Source organism: Ictalurus furcatus, chromosome 7, assembly GCF_023375685.1.
Source record: "Ictalurus furcatus strain D&B chromosome 7, Billie_1.0, whole genome shotgun sequence".
Lineage (NCBI taxonomy): Eukaryota > Metazoa > Chordata > Actinopteri > Siluriformes > Ictaluridae > Ictalurus > Ictalurus furcatus.
Window position 1 is genome coordinate 26,856,776 of NC_071261.1, and position 14,067 is coordinate 26,870,842.

General features: G+C 44.6%; 1 protein-coding gene and 1 non-coding gene across 2 annotated transcripts; both read right to left on the bottom strand.

Moving 5' to 3' along the window:
* Positions 1-1,275: 1,275 nt before the first annotated feature.
* On the bottom strand, positions 1,276-11,720 carry LOC128610335 (copper chaperone for superoxide dismutase). Its single transcript, XM_053629583.1, has 8 exons — positions 11,435-11,720; positions 8,833-8,905; positions 8,205-8,342; positions 7,853-8,027; positions 6,162-6,222; positions 5,743-5,820; positions 4,244-4,347; positions 1,276-2,390 (listed from the first exon to the last, which is right to left on the bottom strand). Exons 1-8 carry the CDS (start codon positions 11,456-11,458, stop codon positions 2,234-2,236), a joined length of 810 nt encoding a protein of 269 aa, XP_053485558.1. The 5' UTR covers positions 11,459-11,720; the 3' UTR covers positions 1,276-2,233.
* On the bottom strand, positions 10,016-10,097 carry trnal-aag (transfer RNA leucine (anticodon AAG)). The gene has a single exon. It is a non-coding gene; the product is annotated as a tRNA-Leu (tRNA).
* Positions 11,721-14,067: the final 2,347 nt, after the last annotated feature.

Genomic DNA, 14,067 nt, shown 5'->3' on the forward strand with positions numbered 1-14,067 from the left:
TATTTTTTTGTCATTCAAAAAGATGTCAAATTATTTAACCTAATAAATCATTTAGTAAAAAAAAAAAATCAAAACCTTCCACTACAAATCTCTTTAATCTCTCAGTGCCTTAGGAGCATGAAAATAATACACTTAATTATAGATTAAACATTACATGCACATCAAAGACTACACAGGGATGTTTCATGTCAATCCAGTTCTTGTTTTCAGATTGCAAACATTCTGAATCTCACGAAAATGATAATAAATGTATTAATAGAAAAACTATAATATTGTTTACAACGGATTCTTTTTAAATCATGAGCTTTTAGCTTGATAAAGCTGGTGGTCTGTCTCGGGTTAACATCAGTCCTGGGAGAAAACCTGATGATTTAGCCCAATTTAGCCAAAGATTAGAGTTGATCTGTCTTTATGATTATAAAGAACTAACCCCGCCCCCTTTGTTGACACATGAAGCCAACCAGATGCATTTTTCAAACTGCTCCTCTTGCTACACTGGAGGAAATTGCAAACTGCGCTCTTCCTCATACTGTACATGAGATGCCTGCGATTGGCTAGTGTCACTGTGATTGACAGGGGAGAGAGAGTATGCCCCTCCCACATAGTGAGAACAGCTCATTTTGCTGTCTTGGCTCCTGGTCATGGATGGCGGTGGCGTTGCTGGGATTCAAACTTGCTGACAGAAGAGTGAACGTTTTTCTGTTATGTCACTCATGAGTGAATACACTGAAAATGTACTGTATAAGTGATTACCACAAATAAACATTTTGCAACATTTCACTAAACTGGGAAAAGGACAGATTATTTAAAACTCAGGGTGCGTCTCAATCAGCTCCCTAGCTCGCTAGGTCATGAATCAGTATATGGTGTATATGAGTTGGGGCACTAGTAAGGACCCTGGCTCAATACACATTGGGACACTGATAACTCAATTTCCGGCGACATGACTACGTACTGACATTTATCAACAACAAGGAAGGAGCGATATCTTTCTGACATTATACCTCATATAAATTTGTTAGCTTAATCGCACACATTTCTGCCATGGTACTTCAAGCAGGATCGTAGGCTAGCTAGTGGATTTTAAAGAAATCATTAAACACTTCAAAGTTGTTGTATATAAACTGTGTATAGAACGTCAAATAAAGTTAAAAATAGCTAACGTAAGTAATCATGAGAGCTACAACAACGATAACAAGCTGCTTACATTTGTAGACGAAGTCGTCGGAGAGTTCGTCCGACATTTCTTTTCGAGCTGAGAGGCTTCAGAGAACATGACGTCATTTACAATAAGAGAACATAGTGAGCATCGATGCTCCCTGGTTTTTGCGGTGCATTGTGGGATTTTTTTAGGGAGCAAACGTTCCAGTGCATTGGATGGATTTTGGGATTGAGACAGAACGACTTAAAATGGCCGACTCCCTGATCAGCGCCCTGACTACTGAACTAGAGAGCTGATTGAGACGCACCCTCAGTTATCATGGAAAGGCAGTTATTGAATTCCACTAATAAACATTTATCAAGAAGGTTTCTTGATGAATTCTTGTCAAAGGTATTTGTAAACCTATCTCTAATAATAAAAACCTGGAAAAATAGGAAGAATTCATGCTTCTTTGTGTTTATGTGATATAATAACGAGTCATATCTGGGCTGATGGCGCATGGAACCCAGAAAATGTTATGAAAAGTAGTAAGCTGCTTTGGTCCGTAGAGATAAAACTCTGATATAAATGTCTGTCTCTCGTTGGACTCTTAGTTCCTATAGTGCTATAAAGCCCCACATATTAAAATGTCTATTGCTGGAATACAACAACTGTGTTTAGACTCTCTTAAGTGTGTTTGAAGTGAACAGTTTTTCAGTTCTTTTCTTTGGGAAATGTGTCCAAACCCATGTCTGAGGTAATCCCACGTACGCTACGGACGTAAATAAAGATGAAATTGAAAACAGCGGGCGTATTCCCTTACGGCTGTGAGAAGGCTTTGTGTTTTAATGGGCAGAGTTCAGTGCATAGTAACTGCAGAGACAGATGTAGCTCTTTTTCTGCACACCAGTTTTATATGAATTCGAACGTGCATGGCTGTGGTAGTAAACAGAAACCACCAGTAGCACGCTTGCATGGAAGTTTAAAAGGTACTGATTAGTCATCAACAAGCTCTTTGGTCTTATCAGAGTCTCTTCTCGGTTAAGTGCAATCTGTTATCACGTATCATTAGTACAAGGAGCGGTCACGTGGTCATAAATTGGCAGCTGGTGTGTCTGCGACTTTTTTGCGTCCTTTGCCTGCTATTGGACGATCTCTCTCCTCCCACAGAGTGACTCCATCGCACGCGCAGATCTGTTTGGGGTTCTGAAAGAGTCCTGCAGAACGAGCAATGATCCCACACGCCAGCCTGGGAGAGGGGGAGAGAGAGAGAGAGAGAGAGAGAGAGAGAGAGAGAGAGAGAACGAGAAAGAGGGAGAGGGAGAAAGGGAGAGAGAGAGAGAGAGAGAGAGAGAGAGAGGGAGAAAGGGAGAGAAAGAGAGAGAAAGAGAGAGAGAGAAAGAGAGAGAGACCAAGAAAGATAGAAAGAGAGAGAGAGGGAGAGAGTCGGAGGGAGAGAGAGAGAGAAAGAGAGACAGAGAGAGAGAGAAAGAGAGACAGAGAAAGAGAGAGAGAGAGAGACAGAGAGAGGGAGAGCGAGAGAAAGAGGAAATGATTATGCCTTTTTTCACAGGTAATATGACTAACTGTGATACTACGGAGGATAAACAATGAAATATTAGTCTCTTTCTCCTCCTCCTCTTTTTCTTTTTCCAGCTGTTCTAACACCAGCGCTAGCCGCTCGAGCAGTAAGCGCACGCACCGTTCTCTGAAGCTGCAGATGCAAATCCTGTGGCTATACTTCCATGCACACAGTAAACCTCGCAGTTCATTCACGCCCCTGCTTGTTTTAAACCCACGGTGCTAGTACTACGGCGTTGGATTTATACGTGAGGCGTGAACAGCTGCATTTCAGACCGATTCAATGTTACAAATATCAAAAATCTTTCCTGTTATACGATTACAATACAAAAAAATGTCTCTGATATCTATCATCAGATATTTAGTACCTAGAATTAGTGTTATAAAGCCACATATATTAAATAATTATCGACTGAATTGAAGAACTGAGTTTAGGCCCTAATGAGTGTGTTTAAAGTAAATGTAAACAGCTTTTCTTTGGGAAATGCATCCAAAAGCCGACATGTAGTAATCCCACATACGCTAAGGACGTGTAAATAAAGATGAGACTGAAAACTGCATCTGACTGCTGATGTCTACTTTTATTATTATATTTAAAGGGTTTTTGGTTAAAAGCCTGAAATAAGGTCTGTGGTGAACACGAGCTCCAGATAATTTCCCGTTTTATTGTACGACATAAAATACATCAGTAATACGGCACTCGAGGTGTACTCACGATCTTACATGTCTTGAAAAAGACGGTTGCTAACAAGTGGCTAAATGGGACTACAGAGGCTGTCGGGGACATTAAATGCCATCACGCCGTACAGGAAATCTCATATACTACGGCCTTGTTGTGTTCATACCCGCGATCTTACGATCTATTCCAGTTTATAGTATTTTCTAACTTTAGTGTTTTGGTTTTTTTTCAAAATTAAAGTAAAGCCTAACTTTAGCTTTTTACTTCTGGCGGATGCCAACTTCCCGGCACGCTGGGGTACGTGAAGAAACTAATTTCACTGTGCTGTAATGTATACGTGACCAATAAAGACTCATTATTTAGGCTTCAAAATTCATAAAAGTTGTGAAGATTATCTTGAGGAATAAAACGTGTAAGAATCATAAACGGTTGTCGGTCACAGAGCTTATCTTCTGCAGTAATCCAAAAGCCAGTGGAATAATCCTGGGAACCAGAGCGACGCTAACTTCCGGGATGTCCGACAAACATACGTCATCTCCGCACTCCATTAAACCTAGTTCTAGACATATTTCACTATTTCTAAGCTTGACATTTTGTATTTTACTGTCAGATCTTTTTGATTCTTTCTAGAAATAAAGGCTTCAAATTATAAAATGATCTGCCAGAAAACTGAGAGCTTGACATGAGTCATTTTCCTAACAGGAAACGCTGGTAAAAGATATTTTAACTTGCTACTAAGTATGATTTATTTTTTTTTTTTGCAGTGTAGAAATCCGGAAATTATTCCGAGCTGAGCTTGAAAAGTGTGTCTCGTATTGATTAACGTGGAAATGACTCGTCACCTCTCGCCCGAGTTTCCTGTTAGTCTGGACAGAGGGTGATTTCCTCTTCCCAGATCATCTTCTCCTGAATCCACCACCAGCGATCGACCAATCACGTCCCACACCTGTCCACAGAGACACACAGTGACGCACAGGGCTATGACACGGTGACAAATTGAACTTTTTCTTTTTAAATCCAATGGACACTATGAGCAGGTGAGGACACTATGAGCAATGGACACTATGGGCAGGTGAGGACACTATGGGCAGGTGAGGACACTATGAGCAGGTGAGGACACTATGAGCAGGTGAGGACACTATGGGCAGGTGAGGACACTATGAGCAATGGACACTATGGGCAGGTGAGGACACTATGAGCAGGTGAGGACACTATGGGCAGGTGAGGACACTATGGGCAGGTGAGGACACTGAGTAATGGACATTATAAGCAGGTGAGGACACTGAGCAGGTGAGGACACTGAGCAGGTGAGGACACTATGGGCAGGTGAGGACACTATGGGCAGGTGAGGACACTGAGCAATGGACATTATAAGCAGGTGAGGACACTGAGCAGGTGAGGACACTATGGGCAGGTGAGGACACTATGGGAGGTGAGGACACTGAGCAATGGACATTATAAGCAGGTGAGGACACTGAGCAGGTGAGGACACTGAGCAGGTGAGGACACTATGGGCAGGTGAGGACACTATGGGCAGGTGAGGACACTGAGCAATGGACATTATAAGCAGGTGAGGACACTGAGCAGGTGAGGACACTGAGCAGGTGAGGACACTATGGGCAGGTGAGGACACTGAGCAGGTGAGGACACTGAGCAATGGACATTATAAGCAGGTGAGGACACTGAGCAATGGACATTATAAGCAGTTGAGGACACTGAGCAGGTGAGGACACTGAGCAGGTGAGGACACTATGGGCAGGTGAGGACACTGAGCAGGTGAGGACACTGAGCAGGTGAGGACACTATGGGCAGGTGAGGACACTGAGCAGGTGAGGACACTGAGCAGGTGAGGACACTATGGGCAGGTGAGGACACTATGGGAGGTGAGGACACTGAGCAATGGACATTATAAGCAGGTGAGGACACTGAGCAGGTGAGGACACTGAGCAGGTGAGGACACTGAGCAATGGACATTATAAGCAGGTGAGGACACTGAGCAGGTGAGGACACTGAGCAATGGACATTATAAGCAGGTGAGGACACTATGGGCAGGTGAGGACACTATGAGCAGGTGAGGGTTAAGAGGCTTGCAGAATGTAATAATATGAATGTAATAATATGAATGTAATAATATGAATGTAATAATATGAATGTAATAATATGAATGTAATAATATGGTACTATTCATCTGTAATCATTTATATTTTGCCAGCTCCTTGTTTTATTAACTCTGACTCCTTGGACAGAGTTTTTACTGCTGAAGGTGTTACACGAGTTCATTCTGAATTGACTCTGAATCTTTATTCGCACACACCGTGTCTGTGGAAAAGCACTTGGTTACCTTCAGCTGCGAGTCCTCCAGTCTGAACGTGGCTCTGCCGTCTGCTCCCACCTGCACGTTTCCCAAATCACCAACATGCTGCAGCACACAAACACAAACACCTGCATTCACTACACCATCTGTGCGCCATCTCTCTCTCGCTACACCTCACTAATAACCTGCTTCCTCCTGATGGACTTCTTAACAAAGACCAACAGTGTAAACCGTTACAGTAATCTACAGAGAAGAGGAAATGTCCAGAGGAAATGGACTGAAATAAAATGAATAATATAACAGCTTTGTTCAGCATTAGCTAAGTGAACGGAGTACATTAGCAGGACTATCCTGTAGGTGTCAGGTTATGCTCTGATATGATATCGCTACTGGAGTCTAGTTTCTCACAGTCAGGATAGAGTTTCACTGAGCGAAAGTAAACGTACCCTTTCTGTGTCCTGTGGGCCTCCATGCTGCTTCCCAAACGGGTTGTAGTGCTCACCACAACTGTGTGTGTGTGTATGTGTGTGTGAGAGAGAGAGAGAGAGAGAGAGAGAAATAGAGAGAGACATGTAGGCAGATAGATAGAAACAAATAGAGACAGATGAGGAGAGAGATAGACATATAGACAGGGAGAGAGAGAGACAGAGAGACAGATGAAGAGCGAGATAGACAGGGGACAGCAAGAGAGATAGATATGGAGATATAGACAGGTCAGAGAAAGAGAAAGACAGAGAGAGACAGACGAAGAGAGATATACAGCAGAGAGATAGAAATATAGACAGGGAGAGAGAGACAGAGAGACATTTGAGGAGAGAGAGATAGACAGGGGACAGCAAGAGAGAGAAAGAGAGATGAAGAGGGAGAGATAGGCAGGAGAGAGATAGAAATATAGACAGGGAGAGAGAGATGGAGATACAGACAGGACACACAGAGAGAAAGACAGAGAGAGACAGATGAAGAGAGAGAGATAGACAGGAGAGCAGGAGAGAGAGAGACAGAAATATAGTTAGGGAGAGTGAGACGGAGATACAGATAGGGCAGAGAGAGAGAGAGAGAGAGAGAGAAAGAGAGATAGATACAGATGGGGCAGAGAGACAGAGAGAGAGAGAAAGAGAGATAGATACAGATGAGGCAGAGAGACAGAGAGAGACAGAGAGACACAGATGGGGCAGAGAGACAGAGAGAGAGAGAGAGAGAGATACAGATGGGGCAGAGGGGCAGAGAGACAGAGAGAGAGAGAGATACAGATGGGGCAGAGAGACAGAGAGAGAGAGAGAGAGAGAGAGAGAGAGAGACACAGATGGGGCAGAGAGACAGAGAGAGAGAGAGATACAGATGGGGCAGAGAGACAGAGAGAGAGAGAGAGACACAGATGGGGCAGAGAGACAGAGAGAGAGAGAGATACAGATGGGGCAGAGAGACAGAGAGAGAGAGAGAGAGAGAGAGAGAGAGAGAGAGACACAGATGGGGCAGAGAGACAGAGAGAGAGAGAGATACAGATGGGGCAGAGAGACAGAGAGAGAGAGAGAGACACAGATGGGGCAGAGAGACAGAGAGAGAGAGAGATACAGATGGGGCAGAGAGACAGAGAGAGAGAGAGAGAGAGAGAGAGAGAGAGAGAGACATGGGGCAGAGAGACAGAGAGAGACAGAGAGACACAGATGGGGCAGAGAGACAGAGAGAGAGAGAGAGAGAGAGAGAGAGAGATACAGATGGGGCAGAGAGACAGAGAGAGAGAGAGAGAGAGAGAGAGAGAGATACAGATGGGGCAGAGAGACAGAGAGAGAGAGAGAGAGAGAGAGAGAGATACAGATGGGGCAGAGAGAGGCAGAGAGAGAGAGAGAGAGAGAGAGAGAGAGAGATACAGATGGGGCAGAGAGAGAGAGAGAGAGAGAGAGAGATGAATATGATTATTCTGAAATCTAGATACATTATAATATTTGAAGCTCTTACAGCTCTTTGAGAAATGGTTTTAAGAGATGAAGCCTAAATAAAATAAATGACACATATATAATACATGGAGACAGCAAGTCATGCTAATGGATTTTTAGCTACAACCTACAGTCACTTATCAATCCCTTTCAATCAGGTTCACATTCTTATCTGGAAGCTGAAAGGTCAGAGGTCACCGTACCTCAGGCAGTCCTGTGTGAGGTCTCCGAGTTCATGCACGTGAAGGCCGTGAGCACCGGGCTCTAAGCCGTCGATCGTGCCGTCAATCAAACAACGATCCTCGGATATCTGCAGGAAGCGGACCACGCCCTGCACCGGCCCCGCCCCACTCAGCATAGCCACGGCCACGCCCAGATCTGAACCACGCAGATTACAAACCAGCAATGATGGTGAAAGTTAAGATCCTGATTTTGTCAAGATTTATAAGGAACTTCACTGAATTCATCTGATCTGCATGACTATTCAGAAATCTAAATGAGCTTTAGCTGCACTGTGAGCTGGTGTTTATGGTTAATAAGAGATGAGATCTGAACCTGGTTCTGATCCCCCGATCCCCTTCAGTACAGCTCTCCTGCCCGTGCTCTCAATCAGTCCCTGAACCTCTCGAGTGGAAAGTGACGTCTCGACCAAAACCTCCTCCCGAGCCAAGTCCACCTGCACCGACTGCACGCCTGCAAACACAGATCAAACACCTTCTACAGTCACATTTATTCCGATTTTTAAAATCCAACGCAACTTTAAAGTAATGAAGAACACAGCAGCACATGAAGAAGAAGCCTCGCCAGAAATAGAACCTCACAGCACATCACCCCAGTCTTACTCAAGCTACACTGTCTGCTTATTAGGTTCCGTAGTCACTACAAAATCCTGTTTAAGACCTTACTGGATAAAGTTTTATTTTATATATATATATATATATATATATATATATATATATATATATATATATATATATATATATAGCTGATCTCCTGAAACAGTGTAGCTTTCTCCATGACTCTGCTCAGCTAAGGACCCTAAGATCTGGAATAGTACTTGAAATAATCCAGACTAAACTGTACTTATTTATTTTGACATCTCTCGCCTGGTATTTCCCTGGGTTCTGAGCAGTCAGCACATTTGACTTTCATTTGGTGAACATTTACGACTCCGTGAACTCACCAGGCTGTCTTTCGAGTGCACCTTTAACGGCCCGTACGCAGCTTTCGCAGCTCATCTGCACCGCAAACTCCAACTGCGAACAGGAAGACAATCGTAAATCATCAACTTTCTTTCATGTATTAATCAGCTAGCAGACTGTACCGCATGACCTCGCATAAGTATTCACCCCCTTTGAATTCAACCCATATTTTGTAGCGCTACATCCTGGAACTGAAACGGGATAATAATAATAATAATATTAATAATAATAATTGGGATTATATGTCATGAATGTAAACAAAATATTGAAGTGGAGGAGGGTGTGGGGGGGGGGGTCTATATAGTTTGCAAAAATAGTTACAAATAATAATATTAAAAGTTATGACTGTGTAAGTATTGTATTCCAGTGCCATCAGACGTCACGTAATTTGTGGAATGGAGTTCAGACGCGTCACATGACCTCGGGATTAGAGAATACACCTAAATAAATAGCATCATGAGCTATCAAAACCGCAACAAAAAGAATAGGCAGAACTCCGGCTTTCCACGAGGTACGCAGTCCTAAACAAACCAACCAAAGTACCAAAGGTACCAAAGTGCGCCTTTCCCTGTTGCTCTTGTGGTACCACCTTCAGCAGGCATCATTCACCTATGAATATACAGTAGTGTAGCTTTCAAATAATCATTTAAGGTACAGAATTTGACCTTTACTAGCTTTACTCTAAAATCTAATGCACCAGGTTAAAGGTACGGACTGCTAGAGGTCGACCGACAGAGTATTTTACCTGCCGACAACCGATTAATCGACGATAGTTTTAAAAATCGATACCGAATGAAAACGTAACACACAGAGTAAGATATTTCTGAACTTTATTACATGAAATAAACTGAACAGTGCTGACTGCACCGTGAAAATGTTCTGTACTTTTTAAAATGAAATAAATGTATAAATATTCATATATATTAAACTATTACATTTATTCATTTAGCAGACTCTTTTATCCAAAGCGACTTACAAATGAGGAAATAAAAGCAAAGCGATATATCAAGCGGAAAACAATACAAGTAGCGCTACCATACAGGATCTTTTAATTAAGTTCTACAAAAGCAAAGTGTGCAAAGTAGAGGTGTAAGAGTCAGGGTAAGGGTTTTGGGGTTTTTTTTAAGGATAAAGTTGGGTTGGTGTTTTAGGGGTACAGTCTTTTGGCAGCAGTGGGATTCGAACCTACACCCCCAAAGAAACTGGAGCCTTAATCCAGCACCTTAGACCACTCAGCCACGCTACCCTATTAGTACCCTATTTATTACAGTCAATAAAAGATAAACATCCAAACTGAACCAAAAAGTAACCCCCCAAATAACAAATAAAAACAGAGACGTCCAAAATGAATTTAAAAAACACTTCAAATAACACAACAAAATGTGGATTTTTGCAGATAACCGACAGCCCAAAAACCATCAATCGGTCCACCTGTACCAACTACAGGTACATAAATGGACCCTTAACGGTACCTTCATGTGGTACTTTTATGCCTGAGAGAGTGAGAAGGACTTCAGTCAGAAAAACAACCAAGAGGCCACTGTACTGTATATCAGTTTAAAGTTACAAAAGGTTCCCTACCTACTGGACCTAGTGCACTACACTACCCAATGTACTGAGTACTGAAAGTTACAAATTGCTCCCTATCTACTGGACCTAGTGCACTACACTACCCAATGTACTGACTACTGAAAGTTACCAAAGGTTCCCTATCTACTGGACCTAGTACACTACACTACCCAATGTACTGACTACTGAAAGTTACAAATGGCTCCCTACCTACTGGACCTAGTGCACTACACTACCCAATGTACTGAGTACTGAAAGTTACAAATTGCTCCCTACCTACTGGACCTAGTGCACTACACTACCCAATGTACTGACTACTGAAAGTTACCAAAGGTTCCCTATCTACTGGACCTAGTACACTACACTACCCAATGTACTGACTACTGTCAGTGCTATTTAGGATTCAGCCTTAGAACCCTGCTGGGGAAAAAACAAACAACAATAGAAACCCTCATAGAGTTTTAAAGGTTATAACGTGTATTGTATTGGTTTTTAATAGAAACTGTAATGGTCCCTGTGGGTCTCTACTGGTCATTTGTTGCCTTCTAGTGGATACCGTTAAGCACCAATAATGGTAATGGTTTCAATGGTTGACAGCTGATGGTTTGTAATGGTATTTGTAATGGAAACCATTAGAATTTCTGTGATGGTTTCTACTGGTTTGTTTGGTTTCTCAGGCAGGGAAAGGACAGCTGGTTCTATCTACAATAACCGTCATGGCCCAAAACACAAACACTAAAGGGGTAACAGGGAAGTGCGAAGTGAAGTGGGATGATTTTTATGGTAAACAAAACTCTCGTGCAGTAAAGTGTACAGAGGAATAATTATTCATCTGTACACCCGGTAAAAGGAGCTGATTACTGTAGCATAGTCACTGTTATGCAAGAGCAGAGTGGATTATTCCTGCTGTGGAAATCTACACACTGCACAGTAACATTAATATTAACACCAACATTACTCTTTACTCTTTACTCTTTACTCAGCATTCACATACAGAAAGAAGAAAGAACTCACTTTAGCAGCTCGATTTGTTTCCATTGCAACAGATCTCTCTCTCTCACACACACACTGACACACTTCTGCTGTGAAGCAATGAACAACTGAACCGAGACAAAACAACACACAGACTTCCGCTTTTCAAAATATGAGTCTTACTGCACGAGGAAGTTTAAAAAAAAAAACCCAACTCAATAAAAGTCCCCCTAAACGTGTAAACTGAAAATAAAAACCCAATAGACTTCCTCATAGAATTTGTAATGGTTTTAATGGAAACTGTAATGGTCCCTGTGAGTCTCTTCTGGTAATTTGTTGCCTCCTGTTGGAGGCATGATACATCTAGTGGATACCATTAAGAACCAATAATGGTAATTGTTTTAATGGTTAACAGCTGATGGTTTGTAATGGTATTTGTAGTGAAAACTGGGGTGACGTGGCCCGGTGTGACGTGGCCCGGGGTGAAGTGGCCCGGTGTGACGTGACTCGGTGTGAAGTGGCCCGGTGTGAAGTGGCCCGGGGTGATGTGGCCCGGGGTGAAGTGGCCCGGTGTGACGTGGCCCGGGGTGACGTGGCCCGGTGTGAAGTGGCCCGGCGTGAAGTGGCCCGGCGTGACGTGGCCCGGCGTGACGTGGCCCGGGGTGAAGTGGCCCGGTGTGAAGTGGCCCGGTGTGACGTGGCCCGGGGTGAAGTGGCCCGGTGTGAAGTGGCCCGGTGTGACGTGGCCCGGGGTGAAGTGGCCCGGTGTGACGTGGCCCGGGGTGACGTGGCCCGGGGTGACGTGGCCCGGTGTGACGTGGCCCGGGGTGAAGTGGCCCGGTGTGACGTGGCCCGGGGTGACGTGACTTGGTGTGACGTGGCCGGGTGAAGTGGCCCGGTATGAAGTGGCCCGGTGTGACGTGACCCGGTGTGACGTGACCCGGTGTGACGTGGCCCGGGGTGACGTGGCCCGGTGTGAAGTGGCCCGGTGTGACGTGACTCGGTGTGAAGTGGCCCGGTGTGAAGTGGCCCGGGGTGAAGTGGCCCGGTGTGACGTGGCCCGGTGTGACGTGGCCCGGGGTGAAGTGGCCCGGTGTGAAGTGGCCCGGGGTGAAGTGGCCCGGTGTGACGTGGCCCGGTGTGAAGTGGCCCGGCGTGAAGTGGCCCGGCGTGACGTGGCCCGGCGTGACGTGGCCCGGGGTGAAGTGGCCCGCTGTGACGTGGCCCGGTGTGACGTGGCCCGGGGTGAAGTGGCCCGGTGTGAAGTGGCCCGGGGTGAAGTGGCCCGGTGTGACGTGGCCCGGTGTGAAGTGGCCCGGTGTGACGTGGCCCGCTGTGACGTGGCCCGGTGTGACGTGGCCCGGTGTGACGTGGCCCGCTGTGACGTGGCCCGGTGTGACGTGGCCCGGTGTGACGTGGCCCGCTGTGACGTGGCCCGGGGTGACGTGGCCCGGGGTGAAGTGGCCCGGTGTGAAGTGGCCCGGTGTGAAGTGGCCCGGTGTGAAGTGGCCCGGTGTGACGTGGCCCGCTGTGACGTGGCCCGGTGTGACGTGGCCCGGTGTGACGTGGCCCGCTGTGACGTGGCCCGGTGTGACGTGGCCCGGGGTGAAGTGACTCGGTGTGAAGTGGTCCGGTGTGAAGTGGCCCGGTGTGAAGTGGCCCGGGGTGAAGTGGTCCGGTGTGAAGTGGCCCGGTGTGACGTGAGGTTACTGTTGCCATCCTGAAGTTGATTGTTTTTTTTTCCAACAGCATGCTTTGCTCTATTTATGTGTTTCATACCGTGCACTTATACCACAGTCATTTACCGACAATTACAAATGTCCACTTATTTATGAGTAACATGCTTGTTAACAGATTATAGTTACATTTTACATCGTGGAACAAGTTCATGAAACAAGTTAGTCCTGGTTATGACTTGCATTCTAGCAGCTATAAACAGTAATTCCCTCACCAGCCTCTGTTTACTTTCCTCTTTCTTTAAGTTAAAAGGACAAAAAAAACTCAACAAAACAAAACAACCACAGAGCTCGTCATGTTACAAGGAAACCAGAAAGTGTAAAGTCCTCTGTCCTGAAGCGTTGACACTGGAGACTCCTTCCATTAATGTTTCCTTACAGAAAAGTTCACCATATAAATGATTATTCGATTCAGTTCACCTCAATTTTATTTGTATAGCGCTTTTAACAATGGACATTGTCTCAAAGCAGCTTTACAGAAACATATAAACACAGGATACGGATTTTAAGCGTGTGAATTTATCCCTATTGAGCGAGCAGGTGGTGACGGTGGTGAGGAAAACCTCCCTAAGATGTTATGAGGAAGAAACCTTGAGAGGAAGCAGACTCAGAAGGGAACCCGTCCTCATCTGGGTCACACCGGATAGAGTGAAAGTAAAGGGAAGTTCATTATGCTTTTTATATGAAGTCTGGTTTGTTGGACTAGTCCACTGATTGTGTTTTTCTTAGTTAAATAACATTTTTAAAAATGTATTTAATATTAGATTAGATTATGTGAAGCATCCGCCGTCTGTTACAATTTTTTTTTAAACGCAAGGAAAGAAAAATAGTTTGTAAGAAATCGAGATAAATCTTCAGTTGAGTGGTACCTGGTGGTTACCGTAAACCGGGTATAATATGCACACACTGTAGTCTGTATTGTGGATGTACACCATGTGA

Coding starts and splice junctions, on each gene's coding strand:
- LOC128610335 (XM_053629583.1), bottom strand. CDS start 11,458: ATGGAAACAAATCGAGCTGCTAAA. Junction 6,223..7,852: donor CTCACACAGGACTGCCTGAG/GTACGGTGACCT, acceptor ACACACACACAG/TTGTGGTGAGCACTACAACC. Junction 5,821..6,161: donor GCCCACAGGACACAGAAAGG/GTACGTTTACTT, acceptor TGTGTGCTGCAG/CATGTTGGTGATTTGGGAAA.